Below are 26,263 nucleotides of genomic sequence, written 5' to 3' on the forward strand. Positions count from 1 at the left end.
AACCTGCCACTATCGTAATTACATCCCAAACCCAGGCCCCAATCTGATAGCTTTGACAAAACCGAGGAAGCGTCTCCGCCGATCGAAATAAAAAAGAACCGGACCCTCTCCAAAGAGAGAATCGTTCCTGCAACCCCGGAGACCAATCCTCTCTCTCTCTCTCTCTCTCTCTCTCTCTCTCTCTGTTTGTTAGGGTTAGGGTTTCGGATCCGATGTCGACGGTAATGGCGGCGGATCTCGTGTCGGACGACGACCGGTCGGTGGCGGCGGACTCGTGGTCGGTGAAGAGCGACTACGGGAGCAACGTCGAGGACGAGCAGAGACACGTGGAGGCCTCTGAGATCCTCTCCGGAGGCAATTTCCCGCCAAGTTCAGATTACAGGTGATGAGTTATTTTTTTAGTCTTCTAATTTTCTTTCTTTAGTTTTGGTGAATATTTGTTGGATCGGGTGTGTTGTGATAATGATTGGAGATGAAAAGGTGTAATCTTTTTCGTGAAGATGAAGACTTGCATTATCCAACGCATATTGATTGAGAATTGAGGTTGTTTAAAACAAAAAAGAATGATGCAAACAGTTATTCTAGGAAAGGAGGGCAATGAGGAGACCCCGAAGTGTTGTTGCGAGAGTTAAGGGTTGTAATTTTATACTTTTAACATGCCCCTGCAAGTTAATGGTCCTTCTTATGAGTTGAAACCTGAACTAATGCAGTTATTCTTTTAACTGCTTTAAAATTGTGGCTGACGGGATTTGAATTGGAGAGGATGGAAGGTTAAAATTTTATACTCTTTAACAAAATGAAAACCCCAAAAGTTTGGCATAAAGGATTTGTTGGTCCTGTTGTGGGCATATAATATTGATATTATATATTTCTATTAAATTGATGAAAGATTGAGATGCATTATGGACTGGTTTATGAACTTATTATGGACGGATGATCTTTTGCTGTATTCATCGTACAGGAATGTAGCTGAGCTACTCTTTTATAGGAAAAATTCTTCAGAAGGATCTATTGACGATACAACCCGATTCGATCACTAGAGAAAATCAGTTAACTCAAAACAGACATGTTTGACTTATAAAAATTTGAGCCGAAAGTTTTTTTTATCTGAATCGGTTTAAAAAAAACTCTAGAAGCTGGTTTATAACATTAATTTTGAGAATCTAAGTGGTTAAATATCACCAAGTTAATAGGGGGGTTCACACACACACACGTGCTCTTTTAACTTTTTGGTTCCATAAATTTGGTATGATGTTTACAGTTTTTTTCACTTTAAGCATTTGCCTTCTGCTATAAAACTGAATTTCTTACCGAGAAGCTTGTCATCATCCTGGTTGATTGAATTTGTTATGCCTGGCTGATGATTATTCGCACGGGTTTAGTCGGTATTCAGTGCAGTCATTACAAGTTTGAAGATTTTGAGGGAAAAAAAAATGAAGCAGGGGGAAGAGCTAATGAACTGGTCAAGCTTAAAAAATTCAACTGCTCCACCCTCAGATCCCACTAATTTTAACTTCTATATAGGCTAGGCTCTGCATCTAAACATTGGCCCCACTCTTGGGTAAACTCCTTATTCTTGATTAAGTAAAGGTCCATGACAGTAATTGAATTATACTTTTGGCTCAATAACTGTTATGTTTTCAGTCCAAATGATACCAATGCTATTTTTAAAGAAACTTTTAAATCAGTGTCGAAACCCCAATGTAATGTCACCCCTTTTCATTAAGGTACATTTTTAGGTTATTAGAAGTTTCAAGTCAATGTGTATTTATCATATAAGATATAAAACAAATTTCAAGGTAAGTTAAATTATTATAATGGTATTGGGTGCAAACAGCTTAATTTTCGAGCTAACCCTTTGTTTGAATGGTTTCCAACTTTCCATATGCTTTTCCATGTGATTTTTATCAAATCTTACACATGGAAATCATCTTTTCTATAGTTATATATTTCCACAGCACATTCTAACAGTATTTTGTACAACATTTTACTAACCCCCCCCCCCCCCCCCACCAAAAAAAAAAAAAGAAAAAAAGAAAGAAAGAAAGAAGAAGAAGAAAAAAATGGAAAAGAAAAAAACAAAAAAACATTTGCCTGATTAACTCGAAATATTCCTGATCACTGTGGTTATTCCTTACAAATTTTTTGAGATAGCTACATGCTCTTATGCATTTTTTGTGTCCTTGCTACTTATAAAAGCAAAAGAAGCATGCATTACAAGTTGCAAACCATCTTGGTCTATGTTATTTTTCACACAATTAACAATTTCCTCTCATGTTGGCACTTTGTTCCATGATGAATATCAAGATATATTTTCAAATACCACTTTGTTAATTTTTTAGCTTTGTGATTTTACTGGTGAGGCAGTTCTGACAAGGATGTGCCAGATGCAAATGAGGTTGAAGCATCTATGTTGGGATTACAAAGCTACTGGGATGCAACTTATGCTGAATGCCTTACAAATATTCATGAACATGGAAGTGCTAGTGAAGTTTGGTGAGTATTTGTCAAATAATTAACATTTATCCTGAAAGCGCTCTGAGCTAAACAAACAAATGATGCATTTGTCGGTGACCTTACGGTCTATCATTCCTGGTAATATTTATTATTATGGTGACCCTATGATCTATTTCTCCCTTACATTTTCAGGAAAATTTTCTTATCTATGGTTAAATTTACATTTGCATATTTTTTTGTGTGGAGTATTTCTTAACAAAGAAACTGGTTATTCGGTTCCATATTTTTCAGGTTTGGTAGCAAAGTTATGGATGCTACTCTGGCTTGGACGAAAGGTTTGTGCATGAACATATATCAGGGACAGAATGCTGATAACAGCACCAGTAGTAAATCTGAATTAACTGATTCTGACAATGGCTTGTCTAATTTGAGTGTACTTGACATTGGAACTGGGAACGGTCTGCTTCTGCAGGAACTTGCAAAGCAGGGGTATTATTCTGGAGCATATGTCAACTTGATTTTCAAAATTTAATTAGTAACCTTTTACAAATTTCTTTAGCTCTTCCCATTTTGAAGTGTATATAAGTTGAGAATCCTTTATATTCAAAACAATGCTGATCTATTCCATCTTGGCTCATGAAGAGTTCTGTTTGATAATATTGGATTACAGTATGCTGCAGGACATGTGATGTAGGGTTGTTTGAATTTACTTTGAGGACTCTCATAGCAGATTGATGAGAAGATTAATTTACTTGCATATGTTTTTCCAATGGCTTATAGATTTGGGATAAAGAGCTTGTATCTTACTCTCTTCAGCGACACAGTACAATTCATTCTATCAGACCAGGAGATAGAGTAGGCAAACCATATGCATCTTATTTTTGAGACGAAGTATGAACAAATGTACACGAGTATTTTCAAGTGGGAACACTGTGTTACCTGATACGTTCTGCAATCTATAACCAATATTTTTGGTTCAGTTAGGCCTACAGTCTACTGGTGATCAACGATCTTCTTAGATGTATATTGAAAATGTTGGTTGATCTATTGGGCTATACTATTTTGGGTTGACAAAACAGCATCAACAACAACTACTACAGACCATTTATCCTTTCTCTGTTCGGCTACAAAAATTATTTTCTTTCGTTCATTTCTATTATGGGTCATCCCTCCATTAGGTATTATCATATCCTTCTTAAATAATTTTTGACCATGTTCTCTAAGTCTACCTTTAGTCCTTTTTGCCTCGTTAACTACAATTTTATCAATTTTCTCCTAACTAGTGCATTTAGTGACTTCCATTCTACATGTCCAAAACATTCAATCAATTCTCTCTCATTTTATCCTCGATAGGAGGAACTTCTAACCTCCTACGAATGCATTTGTTTCTTATACAGTCTTTTAATGTATATCTACTAGAACATTGTAACATTCACATTTTTTCTACACTCATTTTTTGCACATGTTTTTTATTTCTGTCATTCTGATCCATAAAGCGTTGTTGGTCTTATATGCTTGTTTATCTTAGCATATTTCTGCAATTATAATTTCAACAGATTTTTTTATAAACCTGTGCAGTTAGGTAAAATTTACACCTAAAACCACCTGGCTCAAAAATATATAAATTTAATGCTAGTTATTTATCCTTATGGTGTGTGTACATTGTTGCTTGATGTTTTTTAAGATTGTGACAGTTAAGTTAGTAACTGCTGTTAATTGTAGGGCCTTGTCCAAATTTCTAATAGGAGCAGGTTGGCTTCTAATATTGTAGTTTCAACAACCAGCATAGTTAGTTTGTATTTATCTATTACAAGAAGAATTGCTGACAAATCAACCTCCAGGTTTTCTGATCTGACTGGAATTGATTATAGCAGAGCAGCAATTAAACTTGCACAGGACCTTGCTGCTCGTGATGGTTTTTCCTACATTAAATTTTTGGTATGTCATTTGTTTGTTGTAAGAAACCATCCATATCATCTAATGGTGACTGCATTATTGTTGAGTTGTTACATCTAGTTTGCAATATCACGTGGTCACATGCAATATCCTTGTTGCTATACTGGCTGGTTACATCTAGCAACAGATGTTTGCTGTTGTAGAAGTTCAATTACAGTATTTATAGTTGTCAAAAATCATCTTTTTGGACCTTCTGTCACACTTAGTATCTTACAGCTTACCTTAATCACAGAAATCATATATCAATAACCTCTTCGGCATGAACTACTCAATTGAATTTGAAGTAGCATGCTCTTGTTGGCAAGCTACTAACCCCGGAAATTGCTCATATTTGCTGCTCGTTGATAAATAATTTTCCCTGTTGGCTTCAAAGCTTAAACATCTATTTATGCGCAAGTTCAATGGTTAAACATCTAGTAGCTCATTAGCTAAAGGTTCCTTTTATATCATCGTAATTTTAGTCGCATAATTATAATCCACTATGAACAAAAAAGGTGGTAAACTTCCACCTTCTTCCTGATATAGTGAAAAACTTCCTCTCAACGGATTAAACATTGGGCCATAGCAAATCACTTGTTACTGCATTATCAACTCTTTTATTTCCTCTTTTGTAGTTAAATATGGTACAATTATGTAGTATTAATATTTATAATTATGAATCTGGGTTTCATAACTTGGGCTCATGGGACTTTTTATAGGTTGATGATATTCTAGAGAGTAAACTGGATAAAAAATACCACCTTGTCATGGACAAGGGCACTCTAGATTCCATTGGGATGCATCCAGATGGTCCAGCTAAAAGGTAAATACAATATACAATGTTACGGTACTCACAGTTTTATTGTATCGGGCTGTCATATTCATTTGTTTATCTATCTTAACATTTAGAGTGAGTGCATCAACTATCATCAGGATAGAAAACACAACTCATTTTGTGTAGCTCTCATGCATTTTAATGGCTCATGTTGTCGATCTCAAGTGAAAATTTTGTTTGTGAGCCTAATCTGGTGCAACATTACACCATTTCAACTAATAATTTGTTTCTGGTAATGATTTCAGAATTTCATATTGGGAGTCTGTATCAAACTTGGTTGCTTCCGGCGGAACACTGGTATGCAACCTTGTAAATCTAGTTACACAAAATATAGTTTCTTCTCTCGCTGTAGGCTGTAATGGTATCTTATTCATTTCTATTACTAGGTCATTGCATCATGCAACAACATGAAGGATGAGTTACTGCAAGAGGTGGAGACCCTAAACAGAAGAAGGATAAGGGCTGATGGACTACACCAAGAAGAAGGCGGAGAACCTGCTGTCTTCCAATACCTTGATCATTTCGAGACATCTCACGATGGTGACGGAGGGTCTCATGTGTTCCTCGTTGCCTTCGTTCGAAAGTGAGCCTTACAAGAGTTAACATTGTACAGGAGCGTGAATGAACTAGGTGACAGGAGCAGCCTCTTCTCTACGCTCTGGGTTGGTTGTGTTTCTTTATGCATTTCACCAATTGTACCCTAAGCTTGTTGTTTATCGGCGTTTTTTTTATGGATTGTGTGATGGTTTTCTAAAGAAGCTTTTAGAATTTTCCAGCAATCTTCAAAGATGCCATTATTTGCGGTTGATGAGCTTGTATTGTATTGGTGAATGTACTGATGAGTGCATCAGTTAATCCCTATAGCATTAGTTTAAGAGGTTGTTTGGTACATTGAAATTGTAAATGTAGTAAATGTTGCACGCAGAAAATTCTAAATTAGCATTTAATTTAGAAATACTATGAACAAGTTTTATTAGAAACACTGTCATGAACTCTCAAGATCAGTAGAAAATTATCATCACTTATTAAAAAATTGGTGCTAATCGTAATGACTTGGATAAAACGTTAACTTAGCTAAAGGAGCGGATGAAGTGTAATATAGAGGATATGTATACTTGTCTAAGAACTTATCCTAATTACCGGTTAGACGTATTAATCTAACAAAAGAAGATAATGATAGTTAGTAAAAAAAAAATTATGATAACTTTGTGAGAAATTTACTGGAATGTTCTTGTTAGTTTTTTGAAATCTACCCTAAAAATAAATTGCTCTCTATATGTATCCAAGCGAGAACAGGAAACTCTGCTCCTTAGATAGCTAAGAGAATGAAGCATCAAAGTATGTTTGTATTCTTATCTCTCTTCTCAAGATTTCTATGTACACTTATCAATATTGATTCATATGTCGCTGGACACTTACTACAATTTATGGACCATGGTCCCCTGTAGAAAAGGGGTTTCAGTCCAGTACTACATCCATCATTATGTGTTCTGAGCTAGGGTACAAGAGCTAAGAACAAGATGCTAAATGTTTATTGCTCTACATTAAAAACACTGTTCTAATTAAGATTTTATTTTTTGTCTTTCTTTCATATCCTTAAATATGACGCAACTTTTGTTAATATGATAAGAGATTTAATATAGAAAAGCTAAATACCATATAGAAAATAAAGAGAGAATATACTAACTAATATACAGGTATATAGGATATCATGGAGACTATGTAACACTATATTTGCACTCTTTATTCTGCTCTCACTCCTCAAATCAAAACAAACATTCAATGAAACACCACATAGTCCTAGTCCACGGAGCATGTCATGGAGCATGGTCGTGGTACAAACTAGCCACAATGCTCCAAGCCGCCGGCCAACAAATAACGGTCCCGGACCTTGCGGCTTCGGGGATTGACGACCGTCGGATTGGCTAGATATCGACGTTTACCGAGTATTCTCGGCCGTTGATCAATATTGTCGAAAAGGTTCCAGCCGGTGAGAAGGTGGTCTTGGTTGGTCATAGCTTTGGTGGGCTGAGTGTAGGTTTGGTTACAGAGAAGGATTAATATACTTAGCCTATTCGATAATCTGAAGGACTAAATTATTAACCCGTTAAATAAGTTTTATTTTAGCCTTTGTGATCAGTTTTAGTGTTTGGGAATAACAATGATTTTAACTATTTTCTTTATAATTAGAAGGGTTAAACTCTTAATCATTCTAAATAGAAGTATTAGTAAACCCCTCATTTTGAGGGGTTAACTCATTTTAATCCCTCTAGAGGGGTTAGCTTAACCCTTCTATATTTTTTATGTTTGACAAATTATGAAAGGTTAACCCACTTTAACCCTTGTATAGATTTTTTATGTTTGGCGGGTTAAGAATGGGTTAAGTCTCCTTAACCCCTCACTTAACCCTTTGTCAAACGGTACCTGAGAGAGTTGAGGCTGTTGTGTTTGTTGCTGTTTTGTTGCCTGATTTTGTTCATGATCCTTATTATCCCCTTGAACAGGTTCCCCCCCTGACTTTATGTTTGTTATATGAGTTTAATTGATGAGATTTGTTAATTAAATAAGTATAATTCGCTTTTTTTTTATAGAAAAGATCACTAAATTTGAATTTTGATTTGTAGTGTTTTAAATTTTTTAGAGTGATTGCTACATTTTGAACAAAATAGTTATATGATAATATGCAGGGAATTGCAATAAATAATTATAACTGCTGAGAAAGATAATTTCAGTGTTGACATAATTAATTTCCAAAATTAAACTTGTTTTGTATTATTAGAATATAATTAAAAAAGGAGATTACTGGAAAATAATTTCCCTCTCCAATTTTTTTCTAAAAAAAAAAAGATACGGATAAAATCACTTAGGAGAGGGAAAGTTGACAATATGGTAGATACAAAAGTTCCGCAGATGAAGGAAAGTTGACATTAAGCCATAAAAGGTCTAAACTTTTCCTCTTTCATACACTTGGAAATAGAGGGAAAGTTGGCTATATTTAGGGATGAGGGAAAAAGATGTGGAGCAACGAAAAAGGAAATATCAAAACTTTAAATATTTTTAGACTTCTTCTACAAAGATAATGCAAAACAAATCAAAAAGTTGCAAATATATATTATAATAAATGATAGTATGTCAATATTCATACTCTAACCAATAGTTATTCAAGATCAGTTAACATATTATAGTAAACTGTAAACAAATTATTAATTTGTAATACTAATATTTCTTAATTATAAAAAATTATCCCATACCATTTTATCAGATATATCACTTCAAAAAATTATCTCATTTTCAAAATTATCCCCATTTTAACAATTATTCCATTTTAAGACTTGTCCATGTTTGCATCGTAACTCCTATCACTATATTGTAGTTCAGTAAAAAAATTCTTATTAAAAAACAAAATTCCTAATAACGAGTATGTTATAATCTTATGCAAAACAGTCCAACATTAGTGGTTTTTGTGTGAAATTTACCCCTTCTCTTCTTCTTCTTTTTTGTTTTTTTTTTAAATTTGAGAAGCTTTTTCAGCGGCATCCATCCTCAGCGTCCGACTTCATGGACACGCAGTTCAGTGTCACTGAGAACCCTGCAAAATCTCAAATTACTACTCTATCACAAGGGGTACGCATATTAAGTTTACATTGCAATTTGAAAAGTTCATTTATTAAACCATATATAGTTTACCATTTATAGTAGACAATTATGATTTTTGTTTGCGTATACTGTTGTGCACGGCAGAAATTTTGGCAGAGTTTCTGATGCACAATAAGAGAAAAAGATCTCAATAAGAATTCCCGTCTCACCAAGGAAACAAGAATCTGAAGCGAATATCTCAACAAAGTGAGATATCGAAACAAGAATCTGAAGCGAATATCTCAACAAAGTGAGATATCGGCTCTTCCTCTCATCAGTTCTAAGACTGACTTGTCGACTGAAGCGAATATCTCAACAAAGTGAGATATCGGCTCTTCCTCTCATCAGTTCTAAGACTGACTTGTCGATGGATCCTAAAAACTATTATAATGACCACAAACACAAAACAAACGATTTTATGTGGTTCGGCAAACTGCCTACGTCCACGGGGCAAGGAGGGGGAATATCTACTATTAGAGAGGAGAGAATACATTAGGGTTTACAGTCCTCACAAATTAAACCCTCACACAATCTCTCAAACCTCTCACACAATTATCTCTCTCAACAGCACAAAAGCTTATTTGCACGAAGCCTAAAGTTCTGCACACACACCCTTTTTGCTCCTGCGATTTTCTCCAAAGCCGCACACCTCTGCCTTTGCACAGCTCTGCACGCTGCCTTTTGATTTCCCCTCACCTCGCACACAAAAAACCCTAGAGAAAACCACATCTCTTTATAAACCTAGTTCACACTTGCATGTGGTCCCCACGCGCGTTCACATTTGCGCGTTCACATTTGTCTCTGGCTCTCATTGTTGGGCTTCTTGTTTTAATGATGTTTAACAAACAATTTACTTCTAATGTTGTTTGTCTAGTATTTGTGTTTTTGTATTTATTCTAGACAATTTACTTCTAATGTTGTTTGTCTAGTATTTGTGTTTTTGTATTTATTCTAGGCAAACAACGTGTTGGAGGATGGAAATGTTGTTTGTCTAGTATTTGTGTTTTTGTATTTATTCTAGGCAAACAACGTGTTGGAGGATGGATGGCTTGCGCCATAACGATTATATCAAATGAAGGTTGGTGGAATAGTGGTTGAAGCCTTGCAATTCAAGTTAAAGATTCAAGTTCAAGCTTCATCCGCGAGTGTACCAAGATAGAGCTTCGTTGAATATCACAAGCTTGGATAAATTTAGTTTTAGGTTTATATTATGTGTGTTAGTACTTTAAGCTCAATCATATACACACATACACGTTTTGGTTTTGTATATATATAGTTATATATATATATATACACATATATGTTTTAGTTTGATAGTTTTTAAGTTTTAATATGAAACAATTGAATATAATTAGAAAACATATTTTTGTTTCATACTTACATGCATATATATGATTTCATCATTATCAATTTTATTTAGTTCAATGAAATCATGTTTTAGTGCATTATATGTGTATTTGTAAAAATAATATATTCATTATTTATAGACTTCATAACAATAGTTTACATCTTTCTTTAAGTCTATAAAATTATTTTGTATTGTTTCAAAACATGGTTAAGCTAAAATGTCAAAACTCATATGTATATATTTTCATGTTTTGGACTATTTTGCAAAATGATGATATTTTTTATTTGGGAAGTCCTTTTTGAAAACCAGTCTTTGTAGCATGTTTATTATCATGTCTACAATCATTTTTCAAAGTTTTATATTTTTTAGAATTTATTTGATATTTTTAAACATGGTTTTAAAATCAGAAAATTAACTTTCAAACTTGTTTTCTCATATGTCAGTTTACGGTCGACCGCCACGGTCGACCGCGCCAATTAACTTTCAAACTTGTTTTCTCATATGTCAGTTTACGGTCGACCGCCACGGTCGACCGCGCCTTTGATTTTCCCTACGGAGCCATCAGCAACTTTCGCGGTTGATCGTCACGTCGACCGTCAGCTCGAAAATTCCCATGGTCGACCGCCACGGTCGACCGTCAAAGTTTCTGGAATTTTCTGAGCCTCGAAAATGGCTCCCCCCCCCCCCCCCCGTCGACCGCCGTTCACTCTAACGGTCATTTTGTACAGAATCTAATTTTCGATTCTGTTGGTTTTTTTATCATTTCTGTTGGGCTTTTGGCTGAGGTTTTGGGAGGCTATAAACACTCCATTGATCTCAGTTCTCATGGCAATCCAAGAGATGTTTTAAAAAGTTTAACAAGGGTTTAAACTTGTTTAGTGTTTGTTTAAAAATGTGTTTAAGAAGCTTTTAAGCAATTGAGAGTTTTGAGTTTGTGAAATCAATTTCACAAGAGCTTGAGGAGATCCTATTGGTGCTTTAGCATCCAACCATCCTCCCTCAATCTCTTGATCCATTGAGAAGTTTTCTAAACTCTATTTCTAGCTTTATATCTATTTGTTAGTTTACCATTTTATTAAAGCTAGTTTTATATTGAGTTTAAGATTTGATTAATCTCTTTGTTACACACACCCACATTGAGCTTTTAGTATTTACATACATAGTATATTAGGGTTGTGAGAGATTATAACATTGAGTTGTGCTTAATTGAGTTCTCGTCTTGTATTAGAGAACAAATCATTTGTTGTTACATTGTTAGTGTTGTAAAGTTTTCGGTGAGCTAGAAAACCGAGTGTGAGGTGTAGACGTTGATCGGTGAGCGTTGAAAACCGACATTGTGAGAGTGTGAATTGAGAAGTTTTCGGTGAACTAGAAAATCGAGTGTGAGGTGTGGACGTTGATCGGTGAGCGTTGAAAACCGATATTGTGTGGTGTAAACGTTATTCGGGTGAGCGTAGAAAACCCGGTTGTGATAGTGGAGATCTCCTCGAGGTGAGGAACAGAGACGTAGGTCGTGGGGACCAAACTCCGTGATCATATCATTTGTTTGTGATTGCATTGACACACTTATTTTCATGTTCATATCTTATATCGCCATTGTGTATTGCTCATTGTTTATTTAACTCACTATCTAGTTTATGTTTATTTTACCATTGCATCAGTTTATATATCCTTGCATATATTTCATCATATCCTCTTTGCTAGGATATATCTCTTTGTTCATATTACTTATCCTAGCTCATATATCTTGTTGTATTTCATACTTGCTAGGATAACTTGTTATTAGTTTTAATTGGCATAAAATCGGATTAGACTAGCATAAGATCCTAATCACCCCCTCTAGGGTCTAACACCTTGTAGGCAATAAAAATTACCTTTAAATCCTTATCAAAGAAGTTCAGAACAAAACTGCTAAAACCTCACCCGAAAAAGGCAAAAAAGGGGAAAAACACTGATAAAAAGGGGAAAACACATATATCTCCCAAACCGTAAGGAATTTGGCGAAACGGAGGAAGCGAACCAAAGCCTTTGGCTTGGTTCGGATGGCCCCATCTCGAAGTTTGCCTGCTCGCCTGCAGCTCGAAATTCGCCTGCAGTCTCAAATCCGCCTGCAGACCCCAAGTTTGCCTGCTCGCCTGCAGCTCGAAATTCGCCTGCAGTCTCAAATCCGCCTGCAGACCCCAAGTCTGCCTGCAGTCCCAAACTCGCCTGCAGACTCAGCTCGCCTGCAAGCTCGCCTGTAGACCCAAGTCTGCCTGCAGTCCTAAGCTCGCCTGCAGACCCAAGCTGCAGACTCGCCAGCTCACTGTCAACTGCCCACTTGGAGTATGGGAACAGTTACATCAGTGGTCAAATCCCACAAATCAAGGGAGAGGGCACAGTACCCCAAGACCGTCAAGCGGCCGCTCACAGTACGAATGATTGGGCAGGTGTCGAGTCGACCTGAACATTCATAAATGCAGCTCACCTCGGCTGTCCGAATCAGGAGCCGGATCCGCCGTCATTCGGCGAGCTGTCCATGCCCACTCGAGTACCGGGAACCCGCTTTCCCACCTCTCTCGACCCGAAAAGAGAAGGCACAGTACTCCAGGCCCGCCGAATGGCCGCGCACAGTACGAGTGATCGGGCAGGTGCCAGATCAACATGTGCGTTCATAAATGCAACTCAGCTAATCGGTCCAAGTCAAGAGCTGGAACCGCCAGCGCACAGTGAGCTGGCCCAATCCACTCGAGTAATGGACAGCCGCTGTCTCACATACGAGGGTGGACCTTCCCACTCCTAGGCGACAGGACGTGAAGCACAACATATCGAGTGATGGTTCGTAGTACAGAGGAGCGACAAGATGTCTCTCAACAGTGTATGGTCACATCTCATGATTCAAGGAGCGACCACGCCATCTCTCCTCTATTTAAGAACCTCGCCCGGCTACAGGAAAGAGGTTCACACATAGTTAATTGATTAATTCAATCAGTTAACTGAACCACTGGCTCTCGACTCCCAACGGAGTCGACGACAAACTCTCTGCATCACTTTTGCATTGCAGCGCCACTTCCTAGTTCTGAGCCCCGATCGCCGGTAAACTAGAAGACCCACTGAAGCTCTCTAGCAACTTCGATCGGATCGTCCAAGGGAAGCAGACTCGGCGCGAGCACCGAGCGAGGCATCCTATCGCCACCGAAGAACCCACGTTAAACAAGGAGGGCCTTCCCTCCGCTTCTGTTGTAAACATTTGATTATTAGTTTGTAATAAGCTTTCTTATTAATACAAACGAAACCTCATGTTTTCGGGAGATCAAAATTTACACATACAGAAGATGACGACCACAGTGGGAGAATCCGTTCATTCAGATGAATTGGTGGTGGCGCAGTCTGACGAAGCTACTGCGGGGACTACTGTTGAGTCCCTTGTGATCAAATTCGAGGGGTACTTACGATCGTCCTCTTCTGGCGGCAATACATCTCGCGATAACTGCAGAGTCGTGCGGGTGGCCCAGCCCCAAGAGGCTGAGGCAACCAAGCCTGAAGGATCTACCCAAGCTGAGACAGGGGGTTCTTTTCCCCCTAAATCAGTTGAGGCCGAGCCGAGACTCGAGAATGCAGGTCTAGGGGCTGTTGAATGGGTCGATGAACGATCCTCGCAGACCCCTGTGCAAAAGGAATCAACAATTCGTGTCGACCCGTCGACATGAACGCTCCTCGTTCAAAAAGATCCAAACAACGGCGACGAAAAGCTCTCGCTCGTCTCGAGGCACAATCCCTCATCCCCCACGACAGCCTGAATTATTATTCAGGCTTGAGAGGAATCAACCTCTTGAGCCAGGTTCCCAGTACGGGTGAACCTTATTCAGGCTTGAGGCGAATCAACCTCTTGAGCCAGGTTCCCATTTTTGGCGAACCGCTCAAATCGGGGGAGCCTAGCAGTTTAGGCGAGCCCATCTCTTTGAGCCAGGTTCCCGATTTTGGCAAACCGCTCAAATCGGGCAAGCCTAGCAGTTTAGGCGAGCCCAACCACTTGAGCCAGGTTTCTATTTTTGGCGAACCGCTCAAATCGGGCGAGCCTAGCAGTTTAAGCGAGCCCCACTCTGTGAGCAAGGTGCTCAATTTTGGCGAACCAAGGGCACCTGGCGAACTCTGCAGTTTAAGAGGGCTTCGTCAAACAAGCGAACTTCACCAAGCTCGCCTGACGGCCCAAGATCGCCAGAAAGGCGAAGCAACAGCTCGCCAGACAGGCGCAGGCACACTGTGCCAATCTCGCCTGACGGGCGAACCTCGCCAGCCTGAACCTCGCCAACACGCTCACGCCCAAATGGGGGTGGCCACTCTGTTTGCCTGCACGGATCTGACGTCCGTCTCTGACCAAGACGGCGGCGATTGCTCGGCAACGGCAACGTCGTAGACTTCAAGCTCAATTCGAGGCATGCACGTGAGTGTGCACATGACTGACATCCCTGAGGAGATGTCTAGGAGGCTCGACGAGCAACAAGCAACCATCGACTCCCTAAAGGAGATGTTGGAGCAGCTCCTGAGCGAGAAGAAGAGGAAGAGAGAGAGGACTTCGCGGGCTTCGCATAAATCCTTGAAGCACAAAGAGCGGGTGCCTACTCCTTCTCACTCCTCATCCGAGTCATCTAGAGGAGCGTCATCTTCGGGCCATAACCCAAGAGACAAGAGGTTTGACGATCTCCAAAGTCAACTCGACGCCTTGAAGCTCCAGAAGCATGCGAACAAGCTGGGGGTTGTCAGACCGTATCCAATTGAATGGGATGCGGTCTCCTACCCGGCAAAGTTCGAGCCGCTGGACCTCCTGCAGTTCAATGGCAAGGGTTCTCCTACCCACCACATCTACTACTTCCAGGCGCAAACTGGACACATAGTGGGAAACGATCCCATTATGACTCGATTGTTCGTTGGTACCCTCAAGGGGGTCGCTTTCGAATGGTTTCGCAGATTGGAGCCCGGGTCCATCACCTGCTGGAAGGACATGGAAAGGCTCTTCGTAGCCAGATTCTTCCACGATGACACAGAAGTATCTATGGCCACCCTGCTAACTGTGAAGCAGAGGAAGACAGAGTCTGTAAGCAACTTTGTCAAGAGATTCAGAAACCGATCGCTGTATTCCCGCGATCAAGTTTCCGAGGCCACACTCATCGAGATGTGCCGGAATAATCTCTTCATCAGCGTTCTGTCCAATATGGGCGCTGTTGAAGCTCGCTCATGGAAAGACTTACTCCGCCAAGGGGAACAAGTTGAGAGCATGCTCAAGCATATGGGTGACGAAGACCCGCATGAGTTTCGAGGAAATGATGACCAAGATGCCTTGGTAGTGGAGACCATTTCCTCATATCCTACGATTTCCCCCCGTTAGTCCTCTTCAATAGGACGGCGAGCCCACAAAACTATCAAGTTAACTATTACCACTGATAGTCTCCTCCAAATTTCCCCCGTTAGTCCTCTTCAATAGGACGGCGGGCCCACAAAACTATCAAGTTAACTATTACCTCTGATAGTCTCCTCCAAATTTCCCCCGTTAATCCTCTTCAATAAGATGGCGGGCCCACAAAGCTATCAAGTTAGCAATCACCTCTGATAGTCCCCTTACACTCCGACAAGTACACGAGTATAAACTGCTTCTTCTGATCCTCCAACTGGTATAAGAGGTTAAACTATTCCCTATACTTCCACTTCTTGAGCCAGGTTCCCGGTTATGACGAACCGCTCAAAACAGGCGAGCCTAACAGTTTAGGCGAGCTCCGCCTCTTGAGCCAGGTTCCCGGTTATGGCGAACTGCTCAAATCAGGCGAGCCTAACAGTTTAGGCGAGCCCCACTTCTTGAGCCAGGTTTCCATTTATGGCGAACCGCTCAAAACAGGCGATACTAGCAGTTCAGGTGGGCTGCATCAAACTCCCACTTGATCAAATCTTCAGATAGTTAGGACCAAAGCCACAATCCCCCGCCAATCCTCTTCAATAGGATGGCGGGACCCCCCGCCAATCCTCTTCAATAGGATGGCGGGACCCCCACTGTCATGTTAACGGTCACCTCTGACTAATCAACTTACCAGTCCTCTTCAATAGGATGGTGAGTCCACAGAGTTGCTCAAATCGCAATAAACTCCCACTGTCATGTTAACACTACACCTCTGACAAAATCAACTTACCAATCCTCTTCCAAAGGATGGTAGGTCCTCAAAGTCGCTCCGATCGCGGCAATTCCTATCATGTTAACGATTACCTCTGATAGCCGACACCGTCATTCCCGCAAATGACGTTGTCCGATCAGTCGTCATACTCATACGTCCCTGAACGATTTGATTCTCCCAGCACCGTCTTTCCCATAAAAGGCGTTGTTGTTTGATAGTGGCCTACTATGCGATGTGCTGCTATTTCAAGGTTCGTCTTTGCCCCAAGAGAAGACAAATTAGGGTTCGTCTTTATCTTTGCCCTAAGAGAAGATAAGCTTCCCCCTAGACTCCAACGAGTATACGAGTATAAACTGTTCCTTTACTCCGACTGGTGTATGAGTCTAAACTGCCCCCTTATACTCCCACTGGTGCAAGAGTATAAACTGCTCCTTTCCTCCAACCGGTGCACGAGGCTAAACTGCTCCTTCACTCCAACTGGTACAAGAGTATAAACTGCTCCTTTCCTCCAACCGGTGCACGAGGCTAAACTGCTCCTTCACTCCAACTGGTACAAGAGTATAAACTGCTCCTTTCCTCCAACCGGTGCACGAGGCTAAACTGCTCCTTCACTCCAACTGGTACAAGAGTATAAACTGCTCCTTTACTCCGACTGGTGTATGAGTCTAAACTGTCCCCTTATACTCCCACTGGTACAAGAGTATAAACTGCTCCTTTTCTCCAACCGGTGCACGAGGCTAAACTGCTCCTTCACTCCAACTGGTACAAGAGTATAAACTGCTCCTTTCCTCCAACCGGTGCACGAGGCTAAACTGCTCTTTCACTCCAACTGGTACAAGAGTATAAACTGCTCCTTTCCTCCAACCGGTGCACGAGACTAAACTGCTCCTTCACTCCAACTGGTACAAGAGTATAAACTGCTCCTTTCCTCCAACCGGTGCACGAGGCTAAACTGCTCCTTCACTCCAACTGGTGCATAAGTCTAAACTGCTCCTACCCTCCGACTGGTATACGAGGTTAAACTGCTCCCTACTTTCTTAATCCAAACGCCTCGAAAGGCTAAGGATAGAGGAGAAATTTTAGCATTGAGCCTAAGAGAAACTCCTCGACAACTTACCATGCTAAGGGCAAGAGCATGGCTAGTCCAACTCAAACGGCAGTTGGTAAAGACGAATCAAGTCCGTTGATAGCTGAGGGTTTGCTCAAAATCCTAGAAGGCGATCATCAGCTGCGAGTGAAGAGATCAACTTCACCGTGCTCGTTGGAGGGCTCCTCACTCCATCTGAGCAGGGATCACTTTACAGGTCTTCATATCCAAAGTGTTCCAGACCCCATGCGGCCTGATTCAGGTCTGAAAACTTTGGAGGGGGTTTTGTAGGCAATAAAAATTGCATTTAAATCCTTATCAAAGAAGTTCAGAACAAAACTGCTAAAACCTCACCCGAAAAAAGCAAAAAAGGGGAAAAACACTGATAAAAAGGGGAAAACACAGATATCTCCCAAATCGTAAGGAATTTGGCGAAACGGAGGAAGCGAACCAAAGCCTTTGGCTTGGTTCGGATGGTCCCATCTCGTCGAGATAGACGATTTTCATATATAATTCGTCCAATTCCGACTTACGGTTTGAAAGTTACGGCCTATTCTTCGATCCATGCTCAGGAGCTCGCCTAAGACCCAAGTCTGCCTGCGGTCCCAAGCTCGCCTGCAGACTCAACTTGCCTGCAGACCCAAGTCTGCCTGCAGTCCCAAACTCGCCTGCAGACTCAGCTCGCCTGCAAGCTCGCCTGTAGACCCAAGTCTGCCTGCAGTCCTAAGCTCGCCTGCAGACCCAAGCTGCAGACTCGCCAGCTCACTGTCAACTGCCCACTTGGAGTATGGGAACAGTTACATCAGTGGTCAAATCCCACAAATCAAGGGAGAGGGCACAGTACCCCAAGACCGTCAAGCGGCCGCTCACAGTACGAACGATTGGGCAGGTGTCGAGTCGGCCTGAACATTCATAAATGCAGCTCACCTCGGCTGTCCGAGTCAGGAGCCGGATCCGCCGGCATTCGGCGAGCTGTCCATGCCCACTCGAGTACCGGGAACCCGCTTTCCCACCTCTCTCGACCCGAAAAGAGAAGGCACAGTACTCCAGGCCCGTCGAATGGCCGTGCACAGTACGAGTGATCGGACAGGTGCCAGATCAACCTGTGCGTTCATAAATGCAACTCAGCTAATCGGTCCAAGTCAAGAGCTGGAACCGCCAGCGCACAGTGAGCTGGCCCAATCCACTCGAGTAATGGACAGTCGATGTCTCACATACGAGGGTGGACCTTCCCACTCCTATGCGACAGGACGTGAAGCACAACCCATCGAGTGACGGTTCGTAGTACAGAGGAGCGACAAGATGTCTCTCAACAGTGTATGGTCACATCCCATGATTCAAGGAGCGGCCACGCCATCTCTCCTCTATTTAAGAACCTCGCCCGGCTACAGGAAAGGGGTTCACACATAGTTAATTGATTAATTCAATCAGTTAACTGAACCACTGGCTCTCGACTCCCAACGGAGTCGACGACAAGCTCTCTGCATCACCTTTGCATTGCAGCGCCACTTCCTAGTTCTGAGCCCCGATCGCCGGTGAACTAGAANATCGACTTGAGCTTCTACTGCGTACTGAAGCTCTCTAGCAACTTCGATCGGATCGTCCAAGGGAAGCAGACTCGGCGCGAGCACCGAGCGAGGCGTCCTATCGCCACCGAAGAACCCACGTTAAACAAGGAGGGCCTTCCCTCCGCTTCTGTTGTAAACATTTGATTATTAGTTTGTAATAAGCTTTCTTATTAATACAAACGAAACCCCCTGTTTTCGGGAGATCAAAATTTACACATACACACCTATGCGTGTTCACACGTCTTTCCTCCGCTCAACTCACGTGGGTGTGGCCCCACTAATCCCACGAGTTCACAATTCTCCACCTCGGTGAAGTTTTCCCAAAACTGAGCCGACACTAATCAAACCAAATATCTCACTTGTTGCGTCCAGTACGAAGTGAAACAATTCACGACAACAGACTCAATCCACAATAAGTCGAGAACCCAAATGAGAATGCGAACACTCTCCAAGTATCGGTATCAACTCATCAAATCGATCTCACTCCCATCAAAATCCAAACCGGCTGCATCATAAAGACTGCCTATGTATCCTCTTGCCCAAGGAATCAAGCCGAACGTAGTTCACCCAAATGGCCGCGAACGACCTCAATCCAATAGAAGAGTTCGCAACACTTCTCCAATATCATCAACTCTGCGGCTGATAGCACCTCCAATGGCCTCAAACACCTCCACCTGAGGTGAACCAATGGCCATATCCAAACTACATCTATCAGCTGCACTCGAATCAAAACCCAACTCATCATCTGCATCCAAAATAAATTGATCTCTTAACTGTGTCACCTCAGCTGGAATCCCAAACAATGCAGTATGATCTGGAGTAATCTTCACCCAATATGGAGTAGCATCACACTTCACCTGCTGCGATACATCTACGGTCTGTCCAAAACTCTCCACCTGCTGAGAGTCAATTGGCTTCCTCATCGAAGTCTCATCCAAAGTGACACAATCAGACCTATCTTCCAATAGAGTTTTACCTCCAATCATAGCAGTTGACAATCTCATCCAAAGTGACACAATCAGACCTATCTTCCAATAGAGTTTTACCTCCAATCATAGCAGTTGACAACTCTTTAATAGGATGACTCATCCAATAGAGTTTTACCTCCAATCATAGCAGTTGACAACTCTTTAATAGGATGACTCAAATATGTCGAAGTTTCAGTCCAGAACCTCTTCTGCAAACCATTGCTCGACCACAAACACCGATCCTCCTCCAGCAGGGCATGGTTCTCCAAATTTGCCACCATATCTGATTGTCCCAAGATTTCCTTTCCAACGAAGTGTCTCGAAATGCCGTGAGCTCGGCTCCAATACAGAAACAGGTCCATTTTGTACATCCCATCAAAATCAGAATGAAGTACCTTCACCTTTCTGTACATCTTACACTTCTTCAAACTGTTAGAGACTACTAGGACTTTATTCATAGGAGATTTGGTTGCAACCCAAACACGTCTAGAACATCCACCAACAAAGGAAAATAATATGAAGAAAATAATTCTTCATATTATCAGATTTACTTCTATGATACAGAGAATGAACTATAAAATTGAATTAGAATATTAGATAATATAAATATGAGTAAAACAATAACTAAAAGTTAACGTGAATATGAGTCAAACTATAACTAAAAGTTTAATGGACACATTACAAGTAAATTCTTTTACGAATTGAATGATCACCCATCTTTTGAAGACTTCAAGATACTAATAAATAGAGGTGTTTTACTAAATTAATATGTTTATAACTCACAAATAGTAGATCATGTGGTCACAGTTTGAGTTGAAGGAAACAATAACAATAATTTATTTGAGAGAGAGATTATTGAGTTGATGATCAATCCCACAAAAAACTTTATTTTATTTTTTTATTTTTACTCTATTTTTATCAATTTAAATAATCATGATATTCAACCATCTCAACTAGTGTAAGAAATAATGGAAGTATTTGGGTGCCTATTTATATTACATCACGTTGTATGGGCTTGGACAGTTTGACAAATTAAGCACCGTAATATAAATAGGCAGAATGTCAACAAAATTTCTGAATATCAAGCTTTTCATTGAAGATAACTTTAGTTAACAGAGGGAGAGAAATTTTCCTCCTATCTAAAAATCAGCCTAATTTTAATTAAGCATATAGAAGAAACATTTACAGAATTTCACAGTTACATAAACACTTCGCCTCTGCATTCTCTTATAAAGAGAGAGTGGCATCATTTTGTGTACATCAAGCTTTTCATTGAAGATAACTTAGTTAACAGAGGGAGAGAATTTTCCTCCTATCTAAATATCAGCTTAATTTTAATTTAGAATATAGAAGGAATATTTACAGAATTTCACAGTTACATAACCACTTCGCCTCTGCATTCTCTTATAAAGAGAGAGTGGCATCATTTTGTGTACATCAACTCACCCTAACACCTTTTTTTTTTTCCTTTCTTGTTTTCTTCTTTTTTAATTTATGTAAAGTGCACAGTTGATCCTCAACAAGCTAAATTACTATCGAACAAGAATAAGGTTAGGTCGTTGACGTCTATAATTTGAGGGAACGCTCAAGCTTTCTTCATCAGATCCTGAAATAGTTACATCTCGTGCCTCCTAAAGTGATAATTAATGACAAGTTATAAATATGCGAAAATAAAAAAAAATTGCTAAAAGCCACATAGAAACAACAAGAAATTACCTGTACATGCCTTCGTCGCTGAAATATAAATATAAATCTCGCCATGACTGCAACTGGTATTAGTATTCCAACAGTTCTCAGAACATGAAGCTGAACGAATATGGAATAATGAATAAGAAATTAGCTCGTAAATTCAACTTATACTTTCATGTGAATATTTATGAACAGCGGTAAAATGAGACATAAATTCGAAAAACGTGCTAAAGCAATTCTTCTTACAGAGAAAAGTGTTACAGAGTACTCTTCTGGTTCACCAATCATGAGAGGGAGAGAATGGCGAAGGACCAAAAGGGTGGTGAACTGAAAACAAAATAGGAATTTATAATAATTATTTATTCTTTGGTCTGAATGGGAAAAAGATAAATATCAGGGAAAATAAGCTTTTGTTGTTGGTGAAAAAAAAACTTACGATTATAGCCACAGATCTGTAGCAAAATGTGCTTCGATCATTTGAAGCAGAATAGAAATCATAGTCAGACTCCATAAAACCTCCTCTATAAGAGGGGACCATTGTTATGAGCTGAGAATCATGAACATCCCTACTAGATACCTCCCAGCTTCCCCTTAATTAGTACAGATAAAAGTTATGGTGGCATTAGATAGATTGCATGTGCACATAAAATGTTTTACTCAATGATTTTTAATGAAACACGAAATCTTACATGTAAACACTAAGATACTAAGTTGTTAATAGATACTTCTGTACATGCCTTGTGAATACTGAGCATTTAATACCCCGATGCATGAAGTGGTTGTGTAAATTAACGGTTTTCTGACAATACAACTAAATTAACGGTTTTCTGACAGTTTAACTAAAGAGATCTCTTGATGCATGAGTCAGGTAATTCCAATGGATGATTCACTCCATTCGTCATGATTTAAATATCTTAAAATACATAAAAATAAAACATCTTGATGTTTCAAGACTTCTTATCCGTGTTTCATGTAGGATTCAATAAGCCTAACTTTGTTGTTTGCAGGCTATTGAACACACATATGAAAGAACAGAGAAAGAGGTATACCTAAAGTTCATTGGAACGCCATCATACTGAAATAACTGAGGGGGAGCAGTATAACCTGGCTTGAATTGCTGCGAATCCCGAACAAATGGAGGATGAAGCTCAAAATTAGTGCCTAGGCAAATTTATTCGTGCAAACTGAAGAATAATTTTTTCAAGAAAAAAAATTAAGTACATGATGAACGACCTAACGCTCCATTAAATGCCTAATTACCTGAAGACATATCTCGCATGTTGTGTCACCTTTCTCATTGCACCACCTCTGGACACATTTTCTGTGAGCATACTGCACAAGACAAAGAAGATGATGATTTTGGAGTAATTGATTAATTTCTCCTAATCTCCATATATCTAGCATTATCTTAAAGTCTTCAAGCAAAAACAAGGTATATAGTAAATACAACACTTTACTGCGAGTAGAAGACTTGTTTACAAAATACAAAACTACATTCTGAACAGAGTGGCACACTGCTGAAAGATCCTAAAACTTGGGATTACATTTCTCATTTCATAGAACAATCCTTTAGACAGAAACACTGTTCTTATAGTCCCACAGGTGTTTACTTTAATAGCGTTGACCTAAAACGGTAGCAAAACCAAATTCAGATTCCGAGCACTCTCTCTTTTCCTTTTCCTAGTCTTTTTTTATTTCCCATGAATGTTGTTTTTTATCCTCAGAACTTAGTACGTCAAATTATAGATTATTCACTTCAAAACAATTTGGTTATTGAATGTAGTTACCTTATACAAAATAACTTCATTAACTTGCAAATTTTAGGAAGGATTACCTGTACGGGTCTATTTTTCAAATCTATTAGAACCATTTTTTATCAACAAAAACCTAACTGAACGACCTTTTAACCTCCAAATTTCAACGAGGAATACAAACACCTTCCAAATGACATGTGCTTGGCACTCAATTCACATTTTAAACAAAAACCCTCTCTCCTCTTTTAAACTTAACCTTTGTAGAAGAAGCTGTTCATCTTAGTGTAAAAAGATTGAAATAATATCAATGTCATTCCTTTGTTCCTCATTTATTTATCGTGGTTCTATTTTTCATAGCGACAAATTAAGTCTTGTGCTAATTGAAGTAGAAAGTTACATTCACCAAACATCATGAGAACTGTAGCAGTTGAATATACTAGTATACTATATTATCAGTGCGAACTAGAAGTTGACAGGAGTTATATCTACTCTTGGTTTCAATCTTAATAAGTTTAAATGCAGAACTCACTGTTCTGAAATCATTAATTTTGAATTTGTATCCTTGTCTTCTTCAGTAATTGCATTTCCTTTTGAAGGAATTCACTATTTAAAAATTTCTGTCCTTATTCAATAATTGCTTTCCCTTTTGAAGCAATTCATTATTTAATATTTTCATATTCCATTTTTATTTTTTAAAAAACTTTAGTTTAAATACTGTCAAAACAATCAAACTCAACAAGAAATGACCGAATAATTACAACAGCTATTTTTACTACATGACGGAGAGCAAACCATAATCCTCAAATCCTCAACTGGTCATGATTACCATATCATCCAGAGGAAAAATATCAGTATTAACAGGCTTGTATCTAGACTAAAACTGGACATATTTATCCATTAGCTATTATGACCTAGAAAAAGAATAGTTCTATACCCTAATTTTTAAACTGATTACTTCTATACCCATATAGTGTTGGTGTTGTCTCTATACACAAAATTTGCAATAAAAGTGACAATTATGCCCAATCCACTAAAAAAGTAAATATAGTATTTGTAAATAAAAAACTACCATTCATGTATCAGATATGCTACCACTTTAATGTAGCATACTATTTAATGCCTCGAAAATGTCACGCTTCCTAGCAGAAACACATACAAACAGTTATAATTGCTAACCTACAATTAATCTATTTCTGGGAAATGGATACAGAAGCAATTTGATACTTGTGGTCAACAAAATCAATTAGCTTCTAAATTAAGATAAGTTCCAATCTTTTTATTCGAATAACTTCATATCTTCTATTTGTACCGAATTAACTCTCGTTGTAGACTGAACATAGAGGATTATTCGATTTCTTAGCTGTGTTCTAGCATTGCAAATATAGATAAATTCTCAAGGCAACATATCCAACAAGGAATATATCAAGAAGAGATACATAATAACATTAAGCAGATGATAGGACTCGTATTATTAGGAAAGTTAATCTTTTGGTGATTCCATTGGATTTTGATCCTCTTCACTACCAAAGTGACAGTGAACAAACCACTTCATAGATCATAATCACCCTCTAAAGTTCTTTTTTCTCAAGAAAAATCAAAATCATCCGTTAAATGATAGACGAATATTGTTGAACAAGTGGTGTTTCATTGGCTAGCTAAAAAGACTGATCTTCTTTCGTCCCAAACTCTAATAAGCCGTTCTACAAGTGGTGTTTCATTGGCTAGCTAAAAAGACTGATCTTCTTTCGTCCCAAACTCTAATAAGCCGTTCTGTTCCAATACCCGATCATGATCTCAAGTCATTTTTTTTACCAACTAGCTCACTCAATCAAACACAAGGGAAAAAAATACTTTTCAAAAACAGTTATTATAACTTCGAATTTTACCTCCAAGCTGCCACAGCAAGAACAAGGGACCTCCATGTTCGACGCTTCATCTTCTTCTTGACAAATCCTACACTCCACCAAGTTCCCAAACTTCTTCTCTGAACTAAATTCATCAATGGGGACAGTCGACGACTCGGAACCCGGCGAGCTCTGTGCCCCTTTTCTGCTCTCAATGGTGGCTTCAAGTGTAGATTCAGTGAGCAAGCGGTCCACCAATAGAGCAAGATGATCACCCATAACTACATCACAAGAACGAGGAAGAAGAAAAAATTCATTTTTTTCCAGAAATTTCTGCAATATATCAATGGGAATAGATTGAGAGAGTAAAGAAAGGAGTTGCCTTTAATTCTTATCAGGATAAACGAGACAAACTATGCTGCAATTAAAAGATTATAGTTACAAATTTTTTCACACGGAAATAAGGTAATATTGTACCAAGAAAAAGCCAAGAAACAAAGATAAATTTGTAATGCACGAACCCAAGAGAACAGAAACAAGATTTTCCATCATCAAGAAAAACCCATTTGAATCAGACAAGAGAAGAAGAAAAGAAATCAAATTCTGAGAGAAACCCGTACCAGTCAATAGAGAGAAGACAGGAGAGAAAAAAAAACATTCCAATAAAAAAAATCAAGAAAAACCCACCAAAAGAGAAGAACACAGCGACCTTGAAAAACAAAGGGAACAGAGCTCACCAAGATCGCAATAAAGGTGGCAGCTTTCTTGATGGGTCCTTAAAAGGACTTTTGAGGTCGGTTTTTCTAAAAAACTTTACGAAACTTCACGGGAGTTCAACTCCCGTGAAGTTTTTTCACATAACAAAACTTCACGGGAGTTGAACTCCCGTGAAGTTTCGGAATTTTTTTTTCAAAAACCGACCTGGTTTCAGCGCTGAGGCTGAAACCAGGTCGGTTTTTACAAATAAAACTGAAATGGGTCTTTTTTTGGGAATAGTTTATC

General features: G+C 39.4%; 2 protein-coding genes across 7 annotated transcripts; one reads left to right on the plus strand and one right to left on the minus strand.

Moving 5' to 3' along the window:
* On the plus strand, positions 93-6,116 carry LOC109829104 (protein-lysine N-methyltransferase mettl10-like). The gene is made up of 7 exons (XM_020396203.1): positions 93-382; positions 2,368-2,496; positions 2,749-2,946; positions 4,299-4,395; positions 5,112-5,215; positions 5,473-5,524; positions 5,614-6,116. Exons 1-7 carry the CDS (start codon positions 213-215, stop codon positions 5,812-5,814), a joined length of 951 nt encoding a protein of 316 aa, XP_020251792.1. The 5' UTR covers positions 93-212; the 3' UTR covers positions 5,815-6,116.
* On the minus strand, positions 21,115-26,058 carry LOC109829105. Of its 6 annotated transcripts, XM_020396207.1 has the most exons (9): positions 25,999-26,016; positions 25,644-25,679; positions 25,304-25,542; positions 22,924-22,995; positions 22,713-22,780; positions 22,100-22,253; positions 21,910-21,990; positions 21,691-21,780; positions 21,115-21,605 (listed from the first exon to the last, which is right to left on the minus strand). In XM_020396207.1, the coding sequence occupies exons 3-9, from the start codon at positions 25,538-25,540 to the stop codon at positions 21,507-21,509; spliced, it is 801 nt and encodes a 266-aa protein (XP_020251796.1). In that variant the 5' UTR covers positions 25,541-25,542; positions 25,644-25,679; positions 25,999-26,016; the 3' UTR covers positions 21,115-21,506. The 6 variants fall into 6 exon arrangements, with proteins under 6 accessions (XP_020251796.1, XP_020251795.1, XP_020251793.1 ...); XM_020396206.1 differs by lacking the exon at positions 25,644-25,679 and having other exon boundaries at positions 25,999-26,058; XM_020396204.1 differs by lacking the exon at positions 25,644-25,679 and having other exon boundaries at positions 25,949-26,009.

This window comes from Asparagus officinalis, chromosome 1, assembly GCF_001876935.1.
Source record: "Asparagus officinalis chromosome 1, Aspof.V1, whole genome shotgun sequence".
Classification (NCBI taxonomy): Eukaryota; Viridiplantae; Streptophyta; class Magnoliopsida; order Asparagales; family Asparagaceae; genus Asparagus; species Asparagus officinalis.